Here is a 21976-nt window from a genome sequence, read left to right on the forward strand (position 1 = left end):
TTTCCAGAAATAGAAATTGAGATTTTGGAGACATTAAGTATTTTGCCTAAGGTAAGTAGCAGAATTAGGATTGAGTCCAGGTGTCATGAGCCCAGCTTATACCTAAGAAAGCATAGATCAGACCATGTGACTTCTCTATTCTTAACCTTCCATTGGCTTCCCATCACATATAGGGAGAAAACACCTTAAGTTCTTTTCTCAGTTTGCAAAGCACTTGCATGGCTTGGTCCTCCTTGCCCTGCTCTCTGACCTTGTTCCTGTCGCTGTCCCCTCCCTCACTGTGCTCTAGGCTCAGTGTCCTTGCTTTGCCTTGAGCACCCTAGGCATGTCTGCCCCAAAGCCTTTGCACACAATTTCCTGTATCTCCGACACTCTTAACCTCAGGTCTTCGTGTGATTTGCGGTCTCGCTCCTTTCAGGTCTTTGCCCAAATGCCCTCTCTTCAAAGAATCTTACCCTGACAACTTTATCTAAACCAGTAGCTACCGTGTCTGTATCTTTGCCTTAGCTTTGTTTTTCTTGCTGGCACTTACTTTCTGACACTGTACCTTGCCTTTATTTGTTTATTGCTTGGCGCTAATGAATAATGTAAGTTCTGTGAGGCCTGTATCCCCACAGCGCAGAACAGTGCCTCACATATAGTAGACTCAAGTATTTCTGTGTCAGTGAATGAATATAACCTAAGAATCCTATTACATTTGAAAGGTAACTTTTGGCCTGATTAAGTAAAATTACCCTTAGTTAAATAAGGCTTTTGAGATACCATTGAAGACTGATTGAAACTTCTTTGGAATCAAATCTTAGATACTTTAAAACTAGATGAGGATCTTGGTGATGCACACAAAGCAAGTTACAGTGTTCTCAAAATCATTTGCTCTCACTGCTGCCAAGTGGATGGGACATTCATGGGTCAGTAAGAGAAAAGCTATCTGATTTTTCAGATGTGTTTTATAGGCCTATTATATACAGACAACAAACAAAATTTCACTGCCTCTTAGTTTGAGTTTGCAGTACACATTGTCACAGGGTGAAGTGTTTTCAGTCTTGATGAATTAATTTGAAAAGAGTTCTGTCCTCTCCACAACAGACATGCTCTGTGCTCCAGTGTATATGGTAAACTTTTCTCCAAACTTTCCTGGGAAAAAGTTTAAACCTCAAAAATTGAAAAGAAGGTACAGTTAACAGCCATATTCCCTTTTTACCACTTGTTAACTTTTTGCTAAATTTGTGATCTGTTTCTCTCTTTCCCTGCTCCCTTCCCTCTCTCCCTCTCCATCTCTTTCTATCTTTGTCTCTCTCTCCTCTTGACACACACTGTTGTTTTACTTAGCCATTTGATAGTAAGTTGCAGATATCGTAATTTACCCCTAAATATCTCAGTATGTATTTCCCAAGAACAAGGGTGTTTTCCTATATATAGCCACAGCACTGTTAGTGAAATTAACATTGATAAAGTAATATTAATTGACCTGCAGTCCATACTCAGATTTCCCCAATGTCAAAAAGTGTTCTTATAGATATTTTTTCCAATCAAGAATCATGTACCATATTTGGTTGTAATGACTTGTTAGTCTCCTTTAATCTAACATAGGTCCTTTACCCTTGTTTTACCTTTTTCTTAATGTCTTTCATGACACCGACGTATTTGAGGAATCGAGGCTGACACTTTGAGTTTTTCTTGTGGTTCAATTCAGGTTAAACATTTTTTGGTGAGAAAAATGCATAGGTGCACAGTAAGCTCTCAGTAGTCAAGAAACTGAGAATGAAAAGTAAAGAGTACTTGTTTTCCGCTTTGTTTCTGCAGGATTCTGAACACAAGCAGCTTACTCTGTGACTGTCATTTGAAGTGGTTGCTTCAGTGGCTGGTTGATAATAACTTCCAACATTCTGTGAATGTAAGCTGTGCACACCCTGAATGGCTAGCAGGGCAGAGCATCCTGAATGTGGATCTGAAAGATTTTGTTTGCGGTTTGTATTTTTGTTTTAAAATTTTGTATACTATACATCTACTGTCTTTTTTATTATTTTATTTTATTATTGTTATATTTTCATCATGATAGGTATACTCTTTAATCCCCATCTGCTATTTCCCCTCTCTCCCCTACCTCTCGAGCCCCACCTCTGGTAACCATCAGTTTGTTCTCTATAGCTAAGAATCTGTTTCTTGGTTTCTCTCTCTCTCTCTCTCTCTCTCTCTCTCTCTCTCTCTTTTATTCTTTAAACTTTGCTCGCTTGTTGTGTTTCTTAAATTCCACATATGAGTGAAATCATATGGTAATCGTCTTTCTCTGACTGACTTATTTCACTTAGCATTATACTCTCTAGCTCCATCCATGTCATTGCAGATGGCAAGATTTCATTGTTTTTCATGGTTGAATAATATCCCATTGTGTATATGTATCACATCTTCTTTATTCATTCATTATAAATGGACACTTGTGCTACTTCCATAATTTGGCTGTGGTAAATAATGCTGCAGTAAACATAGGGGTGCATGTATCCCTTTCAGTTCGTGTTTTTGTATTCTTTGGGTAGATACCTAGTAGTGTGGTTTCTGGATTGTAGAGTAGTTCTGTTTTTAATATTTTGAGGAACCTCCATACTGTCTTCTTCCACAATGGCTGCACCAGTTTGCACTTCCTCAACAGTGTAACAGTGCAATTCCCACATCCTCACCAACATTTGTTATGTCTTGTGTTTTTTGATTTTGGCCATTCTGACATGTGTAGGGGTGATATCTCATTGTGGTTTTGGTTTGCATTTACCTGATGATGACTGCTGTTGAGCATCTTTTCATGTGTCTGTTGGCCATCTGTGTGTCTTTGGAGAAATGTCTTTTCATGTCTTCTGCCCATTTTTTAATTGGATTATTTGTTTTGGGAGTATGCCCTTGTATCAATTCTTCATATATTTTGGATATTAACCCTTTGTCAGATATGTCATTTGCAAATATCTTCTCCCGTTCAGTAGGTTGCCTTTTAGTTTTGTTGATGGTTTCCTTTGCTCTGCAAAAATTTTTTATTTTGATGTAGTTCCAATAGTTTATTTTTGGTTTTGTTTCCCTTGCCTCAGGAGACATATCTAGAAAAAATGTTGCTGTGGCCAATGTCAAAGAGGTTACTCCCTGTGCTCTATTCAAGGATTTTTATGGTTTCAGGTCTCACGTTTTAGGTCTTTAATCCATTTTGAGTTTATGTTTGTGTATGGTATCAGAAAGTGATTCGATTTTCAATTTCATTCTTTTGTATGTAGCTGTCCAGTTTTTCCAACACCATTGGTTGAAGAGACTGTTTCCCATGGTGTATTCATTCCTCCTTTGTCAAAGATTAATTGACCATATAGTTGTGGGGTTGTTTCTAGGTTTTCTGTTCTATTCCATTGATTTATAGGTCTGTTTTTATGTCAGTACCGTATTCATTACTACCACTTTGTAATATAACTTGAAATCTGCAGTGTGATACTCCAGTTTTGTTTCTCTTTGTTAAGATTGCTTTGGCTACTTGAGGTCTTTTGCAGTCCCATTCAAACTTCAGGATTGTTTGTTCTAGTTCTGTGAAAAGTGCTCTTGGTATTTTCATAGGGATTGCATTAAATGTGTAGATTGCTTTGGGTAGTATAGATATTTTAACAATATTTTTCTAACACATGAGCATGGAATGTCTTTCCATTTCTTTGAATATCTTTCACCAGTGTTTTACACTTTTCAAAGTACGGGTCTTTCACCTCTTTGGTTAAGTTTATTCCTAGATGTTTTATTATTTTTGGTACTATAGTAAATGAGATTGTTTTCTTAATTTCACTTTCTGCTGCTTCATTATTAGTGTATAGGAATGGAACAGATATCTGTACATTGGTTTTGTATCCTGCAAACTTACTGTATTCATTTATCAGTTCTAGTAGTTTTTTGGTTGAGTCCTTAGGGTTTTCTATATGTAGTATCATGTCATCCACAAATAGTGAAAGTTTTACTTCTTCCTTACCAATTTGGATGCCTTTTACTTCTCTATATTGTCTGGTTACTGTGGCTAGGACTTCCAGTAGTCTGTTGAATAAAAGTGGTGAGAGTGGACGTCCGTGTCTTGTTTCTGACCTTGGGGGAAAAGCTTCCAGTTTTTCACCATTGAGTATGATGCTGAGTGGGGTTTTTCATATAAGGTTTTTATTATGTTGAGATATATTCCCTCTAAACCTACTTTACAGAGGGTTTTTATCATGAATGGATGTTGTACTTTGTCAAATGGTTTTTCTGCATCTATTGAAATGATCATATGATTGCTTTCCTTTCTCTTATTGATGTGATGCATCACATTGATTGTTTTGTGAATATTTAACCATGCTTGCATCCCAGGAATAAATCCCTCTTGGTTGTGGTATATGATTTTTTAAAATATATTTTTGGATTTGGTTTGCTAATATTTTGTTGAGGATTTCTACGTCTATATTCATGAGAGATAGTGGTCTGTAGTTCTCTTTTTTTATAGTGTCTTTACTTGGTATCAGGGTGATACTGGCCTTGTAGAATGAATTTGGAAGTTTTCCTTCCTCTTGTATTTTTTGGAATAGTTTGAGAAAGATAGGTATTAACCCCTCTTTAAATGTTTGCTGCAATTCATCTCTGAGGCTGTCTAGTCTTGTACTTTTGTTTTTGGGGAGGTTTTTGATTATTGATTCAATTTCACTGCTGACAAATTTTGTATTTCTTCCTGCTTTGGTTTTGGTAGATTATATATTTCTGGAAATTTATCTATTTCTTCTAACTTGTCTAATTTGTTGGCATACAGATTTTCATAATATTCTTTTATAGTTATTTGTATTTCTGTGGTGTTGATTGTTATTTCTATTTAATTAGTAATTTTGTTTATTTGGGTCTTCTTTTTTTTAATGAGTCTTGCCTAGAGGTTTATCAATTTATTGGTTTTCAAAGAACCAGTTCCTGGTTTCATTGATCTGTTCTATTGTTTTTTTAGTTTGTATGTCATTTATTTCTGCTCTAATTGGCACTATTTCCTTCCTTCCTTTTGCTAGGTTTTGGTTTTCTTTTTCTAGTTCCTTTAGATGTAAGGTTAGGTTGTTTATTTGAAATTTTTCTTGCTTCTTGAGGTAGGCTTGTATTGCTATAAACTTCCCTCTTAGAACCACTTTTGCTGCATCCCAAAGATTTTGGACGCTTATGTGTTCATTTTAATTTGTTTTCATGTAATTTTTTATTTCTTCGTTAACTCATTCATTCATTCATTCATTTGCATAAAGATTTTATTTTTAAGTAATCTCTACACCCAGGGTGGGGCTAAAACTTAACGACCCTGAGGACAAGAGTTGCATGCTCTACAACTGAGCCAGCCATGTGGCCTGACACATTCATTGTTTTTGTTTTGTTTTGTTTTGTCTTTGTTTCTTTTAATTTTAGAGAGAGAAAGCACAAGTAGGGGACAGGGGGAGAGGGACAGAGAGAAGGTGGGGAGACAGAGAGAGATTGAGAGAGAGAGAGAGAGAGAGAGAGAGAGAGAGAGATTGATTCCTAAGCAGGCTCCATGCTCAGCGTGGAGCCTGACACGGGGCTCAATCCCATGACCCTGGGATCATGACCTGAGCTGAAATCTGGAGTTGGATGCTCAACCGACTGAGCCACCCAGGTGCCCCCCATTCGTTGTTTTAATGGCATGTTATTTAACCCCCGTGTATTGTGCTCTTTCCAGATTTTTTCTTGTGGTTGATTTCTAATTTCATAGCGTTGTGGTCAGAAAAGATGCATAGTACACACTGTCTTAATAACAAGTAAAAAAAAAGAAATTAAACCAGAATGCTTTCTCACTAGCATATCTATTTCCATTTCTCTGTGTTCTTCTCTGAAATTTTTATCTTGTTGTTAATCGTAGGTTAAATTTTGTGTTCTTTGACTTAGTATATCATAAGTAGTTTTTTTCCTCTGTGTGTTCTTCAGTGATCATTTTTAATGTCAGTATAATAGCATCTTTATGAATGTAGGCCTTTCACTTTTAGGGAGTTGTTAACCTTAAAATAAATTTCCAGTAGTAAGATTCCTGAAACAAAAAAGTAATGATTTTTTTTAAAGTAGATCTTAAAAAGTGCTACCAGGTATTTTACAGAAAGATAGCACTTGTTTATGTTGTCACCAGCAATGTATGAATATACCAGGTTCATGTTGTTTCTGTTTTTCATGCAGTTTCTTAAGACTAAGGTGTTGGAATTTTTGGGAGGGGAATGGCGGACAGTCATGGAAAAGTTGTCATGATTCTGACACTCATAATTTCAAGTATATATCTATATTGTTCTTTTCTCAAGCTTGGGCATTTTTCCTTTACACTTACATTTCGTTTAAAGTGGAATAACTGGTTCTTAGCCTTGGCAGCAGAACTTTTAGATCAGTGTGTTTGTGTTGCATGTCTCTAGTATCTGATCATTTAGATACCCATGTATGGCCAGATCTGTTTTTATAATCTCCTTAAAAATACTGAGGACACTTGGAAGTTCAGGCCCACAAAATGCTTATTTTTTTTTACATATTAATGACATATTATTTATGAATCGTAGTATATTAGCCAGTCCTAAGCCTGTCTTCAGTTGGACATTTAACATGTTTGATATTTCTCACTATTTTAGGTGAGAGTTACCCACATACAAAGTATATTATGTTTGTTACTCCCCATAAAATATAATAGAATCATAATCCCTATTTTCTATATTGGCACGGAAAAGAATGAGTGTTGTTATATACATATTTTCATATGTAAGCTCTGTGTATACACAAGAGCTAATAGGATTAGAACTTGTCTTGAAATTTGAATCTGGGTTTTTCTTTTTTCCCTGTAACTGGTAATACTTAAGGAAGGACATTCTAAGCATACGTGACTGTAAGGGATAGTAAAAAATGGTGCTAAGCCCTAAAGTCTGAAAACCTGGGTTCCGGTTCAGCACATGTCTCTGAATAAGTTGTTTGACCCTCTCTGGGCCTCATTTTCCTCATCCTCAAACCAAAGAATTGGATGCTAGTTCTGTAGTCTCTGTCTTAATATGCCATTTTGTAAACAATGCACAATTTTACATTATTTGTTTCAAAAGCTGTGGAAGCAAAAATAAGTAAGTGACTTGGCTCCTGCCCCATTTTTTTTCTCTTAGATGATTTTCTCAAGCCACAGATAAGAATGCATCCTGAAACTACAGTTGCTCTAAGAGGCACGAACACGACTCTGACATGCACCGCAGTGAGCAGCAGCGATTCACCCACGTCTACTGTGTGGCGCAAAGACAGTGAAATCTTGTATGATGTCGATGTTGAGAATTTTGTTCGTTACCAGCAGCAAGCTGGAGAAGCTCTGGAGTATACGAGTGTCCTACATCTTTTCAATGTGAATTTCACAGATGAAGGAAAATATCAGTGCATTGTTACTAACCACTTTGGTTCTAATTATTCTCTTAAAGCCAAACTGACTGTGAATGGTAAGGAATTCTGCTCCCTGGTAGTTTTATAGTTAGAAGTGTTTTTCATGTTCAGTTTTTGAACCACCTAACCAAGAAAATGAGGCTAAACCTGACATTTAAGGGGGCATTTTACTGTTTTGTCTTTAGGGTTGTGATAATATATAGACTGGATTACCATTTTGCCTACTTACTGTCCCTAACTGCTCTTTGGTTGAGGATAAGGGGCAATTCCATGGCCCCAGGAAATAGGCTACATTTATTGTTATTTATGCTTTTGAAAAAATTCTTTGGAAATTCTCTATTCTTTCTAGAACCATAATTTGGCTCTGAAAACTATGAAATTTATTCCTGACACTGTTCACAGGGCTTTCTAATAATTGGGAGTATTTAGGGCATTTCTAGGTACAGTATCATTATCATTGTCTGAGTGTAGTCACACAGAATCATTTTTTAAATTAATGCCCTTTTTCACTGTGGTTTTAAAAATAAATAAATTAATAAATTAATTAAAGAAAATAAAACTTCTCCAAAATAGTTTAATCTATCCCCTATCAGATTGAATAATTAAAATATTTTGGGTTTTGTACAACCAAAAGATGTATTTGTGTCTTTCTCTTTTTTTTTTTCTAAAGATTTAAAAAAAAATTTTTTTTAAAGTTTGTTTTTGAGAGAAAGAGACAGAATGCGAGCCGGGGAGGTGCAGAGAGAGAGGGAGACACAGAATCCATCTGAAGCAGGTTCCAGGCTCTGAGCTGTTAGCACAGAGCTTGACGTGAGGCTCGAACTCACAAACTGTGAGATCTTGACCTGAGCCAAAGTTGAACACTTAACCACCTGAGGTGCCCCAGGATGTATTTGTGTGTTACTTCTGTGTTGTGTTATGAGATTTTTGAAAGCATAAATTTTTTCTTATCATGCATTTGCCATGCCAGCTTTGTAGATGTTAGTTTGGAAAGCACCATTTAGTATCTTAAGTAAACATAGCAAATAGTGAGTTCTAAAATACGGAGCCCAGAAAGGTTTGTGGCCTTCTGCCTTCCTTGTCCCCATCAGAGACATCAGGTGGATGTGGCATGCATTCTGGAAGAATTTAGTCATCACTGTACTGCAAGTATTCTGAGGTTTTGGGAGAAGAGATGCCCTCTGAACTTGTATTTACTGTTCATCCAGAGAGCATGTCTTCTCAAAGAAATAGAGTATTTACAACAGTTGGTATTGTGCCTAACAGATTGTCTCATTTATGTGTGTATGTAAATATGTGTATGTGTATTTCCCCACCCACCCACTTTTTTCGGTAATCTTTTCTTGGAACAGAGATGCCATCTTTCCTGAAAACTCCAATGGATCTAACCATTCGCACTGGTGCCATGGCCAGATTAGAGTGTGCTGCAGAGGGGCACCCTGCACCTCAGATTTCCTGGCAGAAAGATGGTGGTACTGACTTTCCTGCGGCTCGAGAAAGGCGCATGCATGTCATGCCTGAAGATGACGTCTTCTTCATTGCCAACGTGAAAATAGAAGACATGGGAATCTATAGCTGCATGGCACAAAACAGAGCAGGAGGCCTCTCAGCAAATGCCTCACTCACAGTATTGGGTATGTGTGCTGCCCTGTGGGTCCCTGCTTTGCTTGGAACCTTTTTATAGGGGGCCTGCTCTGATCTTCATGGTGAAAAAAAAGTCTAAGTTTCGGATTTTAATTGTGATCCTTGTATCTCTGTCACTGTATTTTGCCAATACACATGGGGTTATGTCAGCCTAGGATATCTGTGGATCAGATAACTGAAATCTGCGAAAGTAATGAAGGCAGAATTAGAGATCTTCATCACATGAATTGAAAATTCGGATCCCTTTATCCTGTCCCTCTGGAAGGTTTCTACTTCATATATATGTTTTTTTTACCTGTTCAGCAGTGAGTTGGCAGTTGTTTTATACTGCTTCATAGTGAACTCAGGGCAATGTAATTGTTTTTCCCATATTTTATTATTTTTTAATATAATGTCAAGTTAGCTAACATACAGTGCATCCCTTAGTTCATTTTTTTTTTTTTTAATTAAATGCACCAAAAATGACCTGTCTTTTGGTTAGATGTCCTGTTTTCCTTCCATTGTGTCCCTCTTCTTCCTGTGTTCTGGTAAATTGTCTTTTCCCTAAAGAGTTCCCTTGACAAGCCTGTTTTTTTTTTTTTTCCTTATGAGAATACTTTTCTTCATGGGACTCAAATCACGGGCAGAGTCTGCTTTCTAGTTCTCTATTCCCCTAGATGTTAGGTTTTTTTAAGTTTGTTGCTTTGTGTTATTTATTTACTCGCATAATCAGAAAAATAAGTTTGTTGTTTTAAAAATTCAGAATATACAGAAGATTAGAAAAAGGGAAAGTCACCAAAACACTGTTAAAGATTTTGGTGTGTTCTGGACCTTTTTTTTTTTTTTTTTTTAAATACATTTGCACGTAGTTATGTATACCTACTTCTTTCCTCTTAAATATTGTGTCAAAAGGGTTACTCTGTCATTAAGTCTTGAAAGAATACCATGTGGCTGTACTATACTCACTCATTTTCCCGCTAGATTTAAAGATCTTTTTCTTTTGGGGCGCCTGGGTGGCTCAGTCGGTTGAGCGTCCGACCTCGGCTTGGGTCATGATCTCACAGTTTGTGAGTTCAAGCCCCACATCAGGCTCTGCGCTGACAGCTCAGAGCCTGCATGTAGCCTGCTTCAGATTCTGTGTCTCCCTGTTTCTCTGCCCCTCCCCAGCTCACACTCTGTCTCTCTCTCTCTCAAAAATAAACATTAAAAAAAAATTTTTTTTTAAAAAGATCTCTTTCTTTTATGTTTAAAAATTGCACCAATTTCATAATAAACATCTTTGTGTATAAATCTTTGACTTCCTTGCTTAGGATAGCTTGCCCAAGGTAGAATTAGTGATTTTTGAGGCTTTTGCTTTTCTGGAACATGAACTTCAATCCTCCTACGGGCATATGAAAGTGCTTACTTACTTCATTAACACCTCATTTGTCTAATTCAGTAGAAATCAATAAATAAAATTGTTTAACATGATTCTTTTGTACATTTTTCTGTAAGAGACACCCTCATTTATCAGACCCCTGGAGGACAAGACAGTAACCCGAGGTGAAACTGCGGTATTACAGTGCATAGCGGGAGGAAGTCCTGCTCCTCGCCTCAACTGGACCAAAGATGATGGGCCACTGCTGGTGACAGAACGGCACTTCTTTGCTGCAGCCAACCAGCTTCTCATCATTGTAGATGCTGGCCTGGAAGATGCTGGAAAATATACCTGCATCATGTCTAACACCCTTGGAACAGAACGTGGTCACATTTACCTCAATGTCATTTCATCCCCCAATTGTGACTCTTCCCAGAGTAGCATTGGGCATGAAGACGATGGCTGGACCACAGTTGGCATTGTCATCATTGTTGTGGTCTGCTGTGTTGTGGGCACCTCTTTGATCTGGGTCATTGTTATTTACCACATGAGAAGGAAGAATGAAGACTATAGTATCACAAACACAGGTGAGTGGTACCAGTTAACACCAATGGCTTGTACTTGAGTCAGGAACATAATGTAGGATTTGTCGTAAAATATAAAAAGCTATGGAGCTTTGATACTTTACATGTGGTGGAAGGAAGAGTTTCTTTCTTAAAGTATCCACTTCCTCCATATAATAGAACCTTTCTGATTAATAATTTTAAGAATTTGTAGATACTCCCCCAAGACTTTGCTCTCATAAACACATTACGGGTACACCTTCTTTCTTTAATGCCAAGGGCTCATTTCCATCATAGCTTCCCTTTGGGAAAGAGTGGAGCTCTTATGACTGGGATCAGCCTTTCATACCCCTCCCCCGGAAATCCTGAAAGAGAAGAGGCTCAGTCAGATAGATCGTGAAAGTTTGCCTATGGATAAGATTTCAGACTTCAGGTTCTGCTTCTTTTAGTAATACTTTTTTTTTTTTTAATGTTTATTTATTTTGAGAGAGAGAGCGTGTGCACACATGAGCGGGGAAGGGGCAGAGAGAGAGAATCCATGCAGGCTCTGCACTCTCAGTGCATAGCCCAATGTAGGGCTCGATCCCACGAACTGTGATCTCATGACTTGAGCTGAAATCAGGAGTAGGATGCTTAATTGACTGAGCCCCCAAGGCGCCCCTTAAAATGAAGCTTTGAAAAGAACTTTAGTGAGAAATAGTTTAGGGGAAAATTCTAAGAGCTGTCAAGTTCCTAGGTACATAGCATTTTCCTGGCCAAGAGTATCAAAGTGAACACATTTGCACAGTGTCTTCTGAGTGTTGGCTTCAGTCACCTAACTTTATTTGAGAGTTATAGATGTCTCTTTTACAGAGGAGCTTAATCTGCCTGCAGACATTCCCAGCTACTTGTCTTCCCAAGGAACACTGTCGGAGCCACAGGAAGGCTACAGTAACTCTGAGGCAGGCAGTCATCAGCAACTTATGCCTCCCACCAGTGGATATTTACACAAAGGCACTGATGGTAATGACTCTTTGTTGTATATGCTTACAATTTCAGCTTATTCTGTTGAGTTTAGTTTTCAGTGTACCGTTTTCCCCATTAACCTGAGGCAACATTTTAAAAGTAAGATACTCACGGAAAACATTTGGCTGCATGCAAAATAGGATGGAAATTGACTGGAAATTGATTGGATGGAAATCTTAACAGAGAAGAAAACCATCTGACAGAAAGGAGAAACACATCCCAAATCAAGGGATTGGTGTACACAGCAAAGGCTCCCAAACCAAAGTAGGAGATGCTCTAGAAACTTTTCTCGGGTGTCTGATCCTTTAAGGCATGAGCACTCTTCAGACCATATCCAGGGAGGTTTGGGTCTCCTGCTGGCAGGTTGATACTAAAGTTTGAAGGGCAGTGATGATTATCAGCATATGTTGGAGAACAGCAGAGAGATACAACATGTTCCCTAGTTAAATGAATCCCACTTCTCAGTACTACTTCTCTCCCTCGCTCCACCCTTCCTGCAGGGAGTGACAGAGCTCAGGGAGATGAATTAAGGGATAGAGGAATTGGGTTTGATTCCTAGTTTCTCTTTCCAGCTCTGGGACCACGAACAAGTTACTTAAATCTGAGCTTTGTAACTTTCTCATTTTTAAAATAAATAAGCAATATCTTATAAAGCACTTCTCTCAAGATTTTCATAGATCCTTTCAACAAATCTGTGTAGTTCTTCAAGTATTGTTCAAATGAAAGGCCTATTCTATTTGTACAGAGATTGTTTAGGCCGAGGGTTAACAGAATTTCTCGGTTTAATCGATAAATTGGATTTTGTTTTGGCTTTCTATGGAAAGGGGGCTACTGCTAGCATTTAAAAGCATCTTTAAATGTCTCTACTCTTTGAAATTGGTGGGCAATAACACTGCTTTCTGGGCTAAACTAAATTACTTCTAGGTCTCTTCCAGTTCTAACACTGTTGCCTGGTCAAGAACAATTACTTGTTCTTTATTTCTCACTCTCTTTCCTGTCTTTCATCAGTTTTCAAAACACGTAACTGGCCAGGGAGCTCATTATTAAACTTTACTTCTACCAAACACGTGTGTATCAGGCAGGACTCTTGACCATCAGAGGCCTTCTCGAGGGGTACTTTTAGTAATGAGTGTTGCTTAACTCCCTGATGGCACGAAAGGGATGCGGGTTTTTGTGAAGTCATCATAACTCCTTGTTCTCTGCTTTAGTTTGCTTAACTCAGACATGTGACTTATAGCACAGTGCAGCCTTATCTTGGCCCTTGATTTGGGCCTGACCTGTACAGGCTGGACAGAGATGGTTTAACCTAGCATTCAAGAGCATGGGCTCTGGAGCCAGAGTGCCTGAGTTCAGATTTCACCTCCTTACTATAACAAGGTGGAGGCATCTATGAGCAAGTTACTTCATTTCTCTGTGTTACAGTTACCCCATCTGTTAAATGGGGATAACCATAGTACCTACCTCATAGGGAGGTTGTGAGGATTAAATTAGTTAATTCACAGAAAGACCATGAAACGGTGTATTGAATAAGTGCTGAATCAGTGCCAACTATGATGATAATGATGGCGGCTGGTGAAGGAAACTGGTTATTGGCAAAGCTGATTCCTTAACTGAAGGATTCTTTCCTTTGTTGTCGTCAGGTGGCACTGGCACCCGGGTTATTTGCTCCGATTGTTACGACAATGCCAACATCTACTCCAGGACCCGAGAATACTGTCCGTACACCTATATTGCCGAGGAGGATGTTCTAGATCACACGCTGTCCGGCCTCATGGTCCAGATGCCCAAAGAAACATATTTGGCACATGCTCCCCAAGATGCCCCTATCTTGGAGAGCCTGGTGTCATCAGCAGACAGAGAGTTGGCTGCCTTTCCCGCCAACCATGAGAGGATAAATGAGAAGAAACTTCCCTCCACACAGATGAACAGTGGTAAAGGGCACAGCGTTTTTTGTTTATTTTGCTTTGTTTTTACCCTCCCCTACTTGATTTTTCCTTCTGATTTGACAGGAAGCAAGCCAATTGGTATAATGTAGTAATGAGCTACTATTAGCTGGTGTAAACTGGAGCCAGAGATTTTTAGGGATAAGGGTTACAAAGAAGTCTGTATCTGTAGGGTGGAAACAGCTTTTGTGGGAGTATCAAGGTCACACTCCTAAAGCTTCAGAAGCCGTACAGAGAAAGCTTCTAAAAGGGGTCATATGGGTGTTAATTGTTTCTTCCATCTTTATGTAAATAATGGAGATTGGAAATGCTAAGGATATAATCTGGGCATAATTTGGTGGAGGTTTTTATGGAGAAGATTTAAAAATGTTTTGGTCACTGTTCTCTCAGGTAAACATCGAATGCCAGGATCACTTAGCTGGTGCTGTGTGGGGTGTTACGATCCAGGGCCATAAGTGAGGAGGCAGTTTTGGGATAGTGTCTGCTGGCCCACATGGCCTGGGAAAAGAAGTATATGTTACATTGTGCAGATGAGGCATTTGCTGACAACTCTTTCTAGACCATGAAGGGCCCTCCTTAGCATGTCTTCCTGTCCCTCCAGGCTTTTCATCAACTGTCACCCTCTTGTCAACCTGAAATGGAAGAGCACAGGAAATTGGGGAGGGGGAGGGCTATAGGTGCATCCTGGGGTGGGCCTGGTGGGAGTAAATGATCTGACATGGGACTTTTAAGATACATGCTCTGTTCTTTTTTTTTTTTTTTTAATTTAAGTTCTTATTTTTAGCAGTACATTTTTTCTTAAGTGTGTTTATTTATTTTGAGAGGGAAGGGCGTGGCAGAGAGAGGGAGAGAAAGAATCTCAAGCAGGCTCTGCATTGTCAGCACAGAGCCTGAAGCAAGTCTCGATCTCACGAACCAGGAGATCATGACCTGAGCCAAAGTCAAGAGTAGGACGCTTAACCGACTGAGCCACCCAGGAGCCCCTGAATTTTGAATAAATATATGATAATTAATCAAGAAAGCCTCTCCAAAGATTTCTAAAGAGAATACAAGTCAGAGAAGAGTATATTGTCACTGAAGTTCAGTGCCCATGTTAGAAGTGTGCCAACGGTAAATCCATGTTCCTGTGTCTTGAAAGAGGTACACACATACGAAAAAATTTTAGTAAAAGCAAAAATGCAGTGCATCTTTTTCCTAACTTTGGGGACATCTTATTGTTAAGCTGGTCTGTAAGTGAGGAAGTGTGCAAATGAATGCTCTGGTGCCCTGCTCATTCCTAAGTGGGGTGTTCTAGCTCCTTCCCACTCAAAGTGTGGTGTCAGCTTCGGCATCACCTAGGAGCTTTTAGAAATGCAGACCGAGGTTCCCACCCCAGACCCAGTGAACCAGAGTCTTTATTTTAACAAGATCCCCAGGTTATTTGTATGCATATTAAAGCTTAAAAAGCCCTGTGCTGGTCTACTTTTCCCTTGGGTTTTGTTTTTGTTTCTGAGTGTTTGTTTCCAGAATGTTTTGTTAACTTTTTCCAAAATGCATCCCCATGAAGTTAATATAACTTTCAGCAACTGATATTTGGGGAAAGTGTTCACCACTGCAGTAGATAAGGTGAATGAGAAATGCATATTTTTGAAACCACAAAGTACAGATAATCTGATTTAAAATTGCTGCTTTGGGTTATTATTTTGTTGTTAGAATTATTGGCATGCTAGAAGCTGGAGGGAAGTGGTTGTTTATTTTTAAAAGAATTTTTTTTAACATGGGCATTTGTTATTTAAAGATGTAATGGCTGCGTTGAATGAGCGATTTTTGTCTGTGTGTCATGCAACTTTTATGACAATATGGATGCTATTTTAGTCTGTTTCCATGTGTCTAAAGCATTTTATTTTTAAATTTTTGTAGCGGCAGAACCACTAATAATAGATGAAAGGAGAGGACATAGCTCCTGGTTTCAGTAAATAATTGGTGAAGTTTGTTGGGTAGAAGGGCTTGAAAGACCATGGTTCCCGTTTCTATTTTGTTTTCTTTTGTTAATTGTTGCTAAGAAGATGGCAAGTATACATTTGCTCTCAGTGTCCTTATTCAGGAATATTGAGCATCTTTTTTTGGAGGATTTGGGTAGAAGAAAATTAAGTTTTAGACCATTCGTTTTGAACTTCCGTTTGCCACTAATTATTGTCTTTCATTGTCAGAAACATTGCAGCGGCCTCTGTGGAGCGCAAGCAAAGAACGAGGCCTGCCTCATCCTCCCTTTTCCCAGCAGCCGGTAATTGAGTCACTGCAACTCCATCAGAGTGAGGGTCTGGCGGAGAGTGGTCCAGACTGTTCCACATCCTCCATGCCCTGTCACAGGTTGCACAACCACGCTTTTGACTTTAGTAGGACTCGGAACATTCAAGACGGTTGTGAGGGCACATGAAACCCACTCCAGGATGAAATCTGGGCAAAGACTCAAGGTAATTAATTTTGTATTTACTACCTCAGAGTTCAGAAGAAACCCCGAAGTCAGCATTTGCTTTCCCTATCTGCAGTTACATCTGACCACACCAAGGTGGGCCGGGCATTTGTTTGGGCTTATACCTGATGAAGAAGGGGTAATGGCTGACAGAAATGGGTACATCTAATAAAACACATGCAGCACGGGCAGAGGAAAATACAGGACAAATGTGCCTCCTGATGGTTCCACGGGGATGTGCCCAGTTGTGCATTGCCTATTAGGAAGAGTCTCATTGCTGCTTAACATGCTGGATTGTCTCAACCTGCGGAATGATTCTAAGAAAACATCACTGTTCTGTTTTGTCTTCCAAGGAATACAAATAACTTTAGAGCCCTCTGGGAAGTGTGTCTGGGATTCTTCAGTGGTTTTAAGCATATAGTTGAGACTGGGCTTTGATATTCAAGGTCTTTGATAAGAATCCCAGGCATGACCAACTGTTACCATGTCAGTGGGTGTTGTATTCTTGTGAATCTTTTTTTTTTTTTTTTTTTTTTGGTCCCTATCGCCCAGGGATCTTATTGTAAATACATGTGCATTTATAAATAATTTTTGTATTCATTGACTATATGTGTTGGCTGTATTGTAAATATTTTTGATATGCCAAAATTATATATAATATCCAGTTATAATATTGACAGCAGCTTCTCAGACCACAGATTTTGTATAACTCGGTTTAGCGAACCTAAAGACTTTGCTTAAAGTTTTAAAAATGTATTTGTTAAGAAGTATATGTACAGAGGCAGGGTACCTAGTGATTGCGTACACACAAACACGATCTTGGTGTAATTAACCACTTTCTTCATACCTAAAAGTTCATACATCTAGTCATTTGCCATCTGTTTACGAGTGCCGGGTAATACTACCTTTCTAAGCATAAAAAGACTCAAAAGACTAGCAGTCTTGTTATAGCCATGTGCACATAGACAAAGGAAATTTTCTTTTGGGAATATCTTCTTTCAGCAAAGTACGTTGTTGACGAGGAAACCAAAGATTGCTTCTTTTCTATTTGTTTGTTTTTTTAAAATAATATCTCTTCTACCAATGCACAGTATATCTTAAGAAGAGAAGAGTGCTTTTGGGAGTCATTGAATGTGCACAGATTCTTACACTATAAAGCTTTAGAGTGGTCCTTGTTTTGTACAAGTGATTATTTAAGCCAAAAAGTTCTCTTGAATTTCTGTGATAGCAAAAAACTTTCTGTGAACAAAGGTCTTCACACTCTAATGGAATGTAACGGACCAAAGTTCTTTTTTTTGTCTGTGCTTTCAGATTTTCTTACCTAGGCTGTCAGATCCTGTCCTCTAAACCTAGTGAGCACTAGTTACATCCTGGATAACTTCCATCACTGAAATGCAAATCTCTGTTTCTAAGTTACTGTGCATTTCAAGGGTTCTAAACTCACATAATATCTTCGCTTTTTGCCAGAAAGTTGAATTGCACACTGGTTTTCAATCCTCAGGTTTTTTCTCCCATAGACAGCAGCACCTCTTTAGCTGTTTCTCCTGCCAAGCCTTTCTCTCTTTCCTTTTTAAACTGTCAACCTCTGTTCATTTTTACTTTGAACTTCTTAAATATCACCATTTTTCTCTCCTTCCAGTTTGTGACTCCTCTTCTTCCTTACCAGCGTGCACTGTGATCTGTACGGGACTGACTTTGAGTCAGGACCTGGATTTTGTTCCCAGCTCTGCTCCTTACTGGCTGTGCAGTCGGGGGCGAGTCTCTTCACTTCCAGCCTGATTTTCTCGCTTATGAAATGAGGGCATTCTGCTAGCTAGTCCAAAGCCCTTTCCAGCTGTAACGTCCTGTGAATTTGTGATCCCTCCAGGAGCCAAGGAGGATTAGGCTACTCCAATAAAAAGCTGCTTTCATGGGACGTTTGTTAGAGTAACAGGGGTGGTGCTGCTTCCTCTGACTTGAGCCAGACTCCCTTCCTCCATAGCAGGGGTGACAGCGTAAGAAATACTCACAACTAGAAGAAACACTCTGCTTTGAACCAGTCTCAGCAAACAAAGAGTCTTGACTCGATGGAAGCCACCAACTGCTCTCTCGAGCAGCAGCTCTGAAGGCTAGTGCCCCAGCACACCACAGCATCAGAGTCTGTTGAGGCCGCACTGTGGCTGATGTGTGGCTAGTTCGTGACTCCCTCACCTTTCCAGTGTATTCAAGGTTACCCTGTCACTACCCTGAACTCCCACTCAGGATCTGGCAGACTTTCTTGAGTGTAAAGGTGTAGTTATAGCAAGACTGTTAAGGGTGACAGGGCCAACAAACAGGCTGGGAACCAGTGTTCTAGAAAACTTCGAAGGCAAGAGCGCTGCCTCTGCCCTGGCAGTGGTCCTACTACTTCTAGGACTGGTCTGGTCTCCTGAACAGCCAGGTTCACCCTTACATCACCTCAAACAGCTGAGATGTCCTCCTAGATACTCCTAGCTTGCCTAAATAACCAAAAAAAAAAACGAGTCAAGAATTTGTTTAAATGTCAAGAGCCTTTCCCATGGTCTTAAAAAATAATAATTTAATAAATTCTAATCTTAGGAAAAGAAATCCTGAAATTTTTCATTATTGCATATGCTTTTGACCAAGAAGTGATTTAACCCTTACCCGTAGACAGAGTTAGTGGCTCATCAGTGTTTCCTCCCAGCATGTAAGGTCTGCCTAATGCCTCTTGAATCAGGGATGTTGCAAAGCCAAGCAAGTCAAAATGCGGAGAGAAATACTCTCTTGCCCTTCACCCAGTTATCACCCTGTATCGGTAGGGATGCCTAAGTCCTCTTAATTTGTGCCCCTCTTAGACTGATTCTTTAAGTCTATCTGGAAGAAGAAATAGCATCTTTCTTTAACTCCATGCCTTCCTGGCACATGGTCTACACCTAAGCCACTGGCTTTCTGTCATTCAGCAGCTTCTAAAGTGCTTTCCCTAGTGTGCAAGTTACTCTATGGGATACAAAGTATCAGAAACCCTCTAATGTGCCATCTCAGAGTGTTTTATGTGTATTTTTCTGAAAGGTAACTTTAATATTTAAAAAGAGTTGCCTTCACACTGCCTGTTGGTGGGTTGTAAAAGGAACATTAAGATATTGAGCAACTTAGACTCTTACCCATTTTCCTAAGAGATGGGAGATGCGATAAGTCTTTAATTACTTAAAGTTTTGCCATGAAATAGGATTAAATTCACTCTTTTTATTCCTGAGGACCGGGGTCGTGTCTGCCCCCATTCTGTGGGGCAGAAGTGACAGGGAAGTGCAGTATACACTTGCCAGTAATTCTGTATTAACTAATTCTCTAACAAATTCGTCCAGTAATTGGAATAATCAGCGTTTTGTGAGAAAAGTACACTCAGAAGCCAAATAATCATCGGTTCGTAGCATTGAAGAAATTTCTACATTGAGAATGGGAATATGGGCGAGATGACTGTTAGATCTCTCTCAGTTTTATCATTGGAAATTTCCAGAAGCAATCTGACAGTCTTAAAACTTTTTCCTTCAAAGTCTTTTATATACAGTAAGTATAGAGCACTAAAGACATTTTTTTCAACTAAAGAGTTTTGGTTTTGGGTTGACATAAGGAGCCTGTTCTGTGCTAATGGCTGAAACCATGAAACTCTGGGCTTATTCTGCAGAAATCTATAACTAGTTACTAACACAAATGGCATTACCATAATAAAAACTTTAAAAGTCTATATAATATTATAACCGTCCTTTTTACTCTTTAATTTTATTCCTGTTTCTTCTTACCAGCAGGACTCTGATTGGAATGGGGTTGGAATTGTGGTGTTCACACCCAGTATTTTACCCAAGTGTGTTACAGCCTTTTCCAAAATAATTTTAATATCCACAGAAATGCTGGAAGGTAATGGAGCCACAGAGGTAAATTTACTGCCATTTCATGCTACGTGCTCCATTTCTGAGTTTGCTCCTCAGTGCAGATTACAGGGGTAATTGTGAAGCAGTTGGGCCTTACGAGGTTGTGCTGAGATTTTTGGCAACCTGTAGGGAATGTCTCATTCTTCTGTGACATGGCCTCTTTCCAGTCTGGCAGATGTTTTTCCCTCCTGCTTCTAACTTAGAACTTTTTTGTATAGAGTGCAGTCTAAACCACCATCAGTTAGCCTTAATTTTTTTTTTCTTTTTTGGACAACTGCCTGGTTTGTTGACAAAAATAACAGGTTCTGAATTAAGAGATGTATTACAAGCTGCTCTTCACAAAACAACACCCTTGAGCCCATGAATCATCTGGAGATTCTGTGAGTGATAAGAGGTCAGGGTGTGTGTGTGTGTGTGTGTGTGTGTGTGTGTCTGTGTGTGTGTGTAGTAATCTTTGGACCTGCTCCCTCAAGGTTGTGTGTTGAGTGTGTTTTAGCAATCCTAATAATCTCCACCAATGAGTGGGGTGAAGGTGAAAAATCATCTTGATTTGAGCCTTGTTTTTAGATACAAAGAGTAAAGTGATCTTTTATCAACTGTAACTGTCTTGAAAGAGAAATTGATCATCAGGTGGTCAAGTGCTCTTGGAGTATCTCTTGGCTGCTTAAAGTGGCCTCTTGATCCATAGTAAGACTATTTCTACCCTCTCCTTTTCCCCTTTATCCCACCGGAGGACATCAGTCCAAGTAGCCCTGGTACTAGATGTACCTAAAGAGAGTTAAAAGCCAAGTTGGTGTTCAGTGTGATCCTTTCCTAGTATCTATTTATATTTTCTCACACATGAGAATGTATATTTTATAAAGCATGTGTTTGTTTGTCTACCTGTTTGTCTACTGTAATATGTCTTCAATAAAGCTAAAATACATTATCATTTTCTGGTCTTCTCTTGCCTGAAGTATAGGGGGGAAATGGTGCATTTTTCAGTTTGTGGTCCTTTGAGAGGGTCTCCAAATAGTTGTGCAAGTTATTGCCAATCTCTAATTTCTGCTGTGTTTGAGTCACAGACTTTCTTGAGCCTGCCTCTGGAACACTCTGCACCCATGAGCTGCCCAAGGGCCGGGGCTCTCTGCCTCCTTCCTATTGTCCACCCTGGCATCTAGCGATGCCTGGCAGAATGGAAACACACACACTTCATAGTTCATTAAAAAATAAGAATGCTTCCTACACAAGGAAGGATTTGAAGGCAGCATTTTCGAATTCAAAATTAGCAAAATACTTGAAGAAGGTCTGTTTTCTGGTCAGCTTCCTCACTGTACTGTGTTAGGGGCTATTTCTTTTGAGACTGTCAGAAGCCCCTCTTTTATTCCTTGAGGGCTGGACCCATCATGCACTTCTGCTGCACTTTATGGGGCACGCTCCACAGACATCATCTATTCGAATCTCACAAAGCTTCTCTAAAATGTAGATTGGATAGATCATTTTAATCTCCATTTTTTTGTAGTTAAGGAAATTGGCTTGAGATGATCATTTACACACGTCAAAATGCCTTGGGGCAGTAAAGCCAGGACTTGAATCCAGATTTTCTGATACACAACAGCATTTGCCCCACTGATACCTTCTAGCTCGGGACAGATACTGTGTCTGTAGTCTTCACAACTATTTGAATACAAAGCCCTCTGGACATCGATAATTTCCAATATGGTGAAGTTTGGACTGGGATGTATACT

At 39.2% G+C, this 21976-nt stretch overlaps 1 protein-coding gene across 4 annotated transcripts in view; it reads left to right on the forward strand.

Annotated features, from left to right (window-relative positions):
• Positions 1 to 21180, forward strand: part of LRIG2 (leucine rich repeats and immunoglobulin like domains 2) — a 64345-nt gene extending 43165 nt beyond the window's left edge. For all 4 annotated transcript variants that reach the window (XM_027058317.2, XM_015066128.3, XM_027058320.2 and 1 more), the window contains 7 exons: positions 1804 to 1967; positions 7137 to 7457; positions 8754 to 9035; positions 10519 to 10968; positions 11797 to 11946; positions 13590 to 13880; positions 16082 to 21180. In XM_027058317.2, the coding sequence (XP_026914118.1) occupies positions 1804 to 1967; positions 7137 to 7457; positions 8754 to 9035; positions 10519 to 10968; positions 11797 to 11946; positions 13590 to 13880; positions 16082 to 16308 (1885 nt within the window). In that variant the 3' untranslated portion in view covers positions 16309 to 21180. The remainder of the gene's footprint in view (positions 1 to 1803; positions 1968 to 7136; positions 7458 to 8753; positions 9036 to 10518; positions 10969 to 11796; positions 11947 to 13589; positions 13881 to 16081) is intronic.
• Positions 21181 to 21976: the final 796 nt, after the last annotated feature.

The sequence above is a fragment of the Acinonyx jubatus genome, chromosome C1 (genome assembly GCF_027475565.1).
Source record: "Acinonyx jubatus isolate Ajub_Pintada_27869175 chromosome C1, VMU_Ajub_asm_v1.0, whole genome shotgun sequence".
NCBI lineage: Eukaryota > Metazoa > Chordata > Mammalia > Carnivora > Felidae > Acinonyx > Acinonyx jubatus.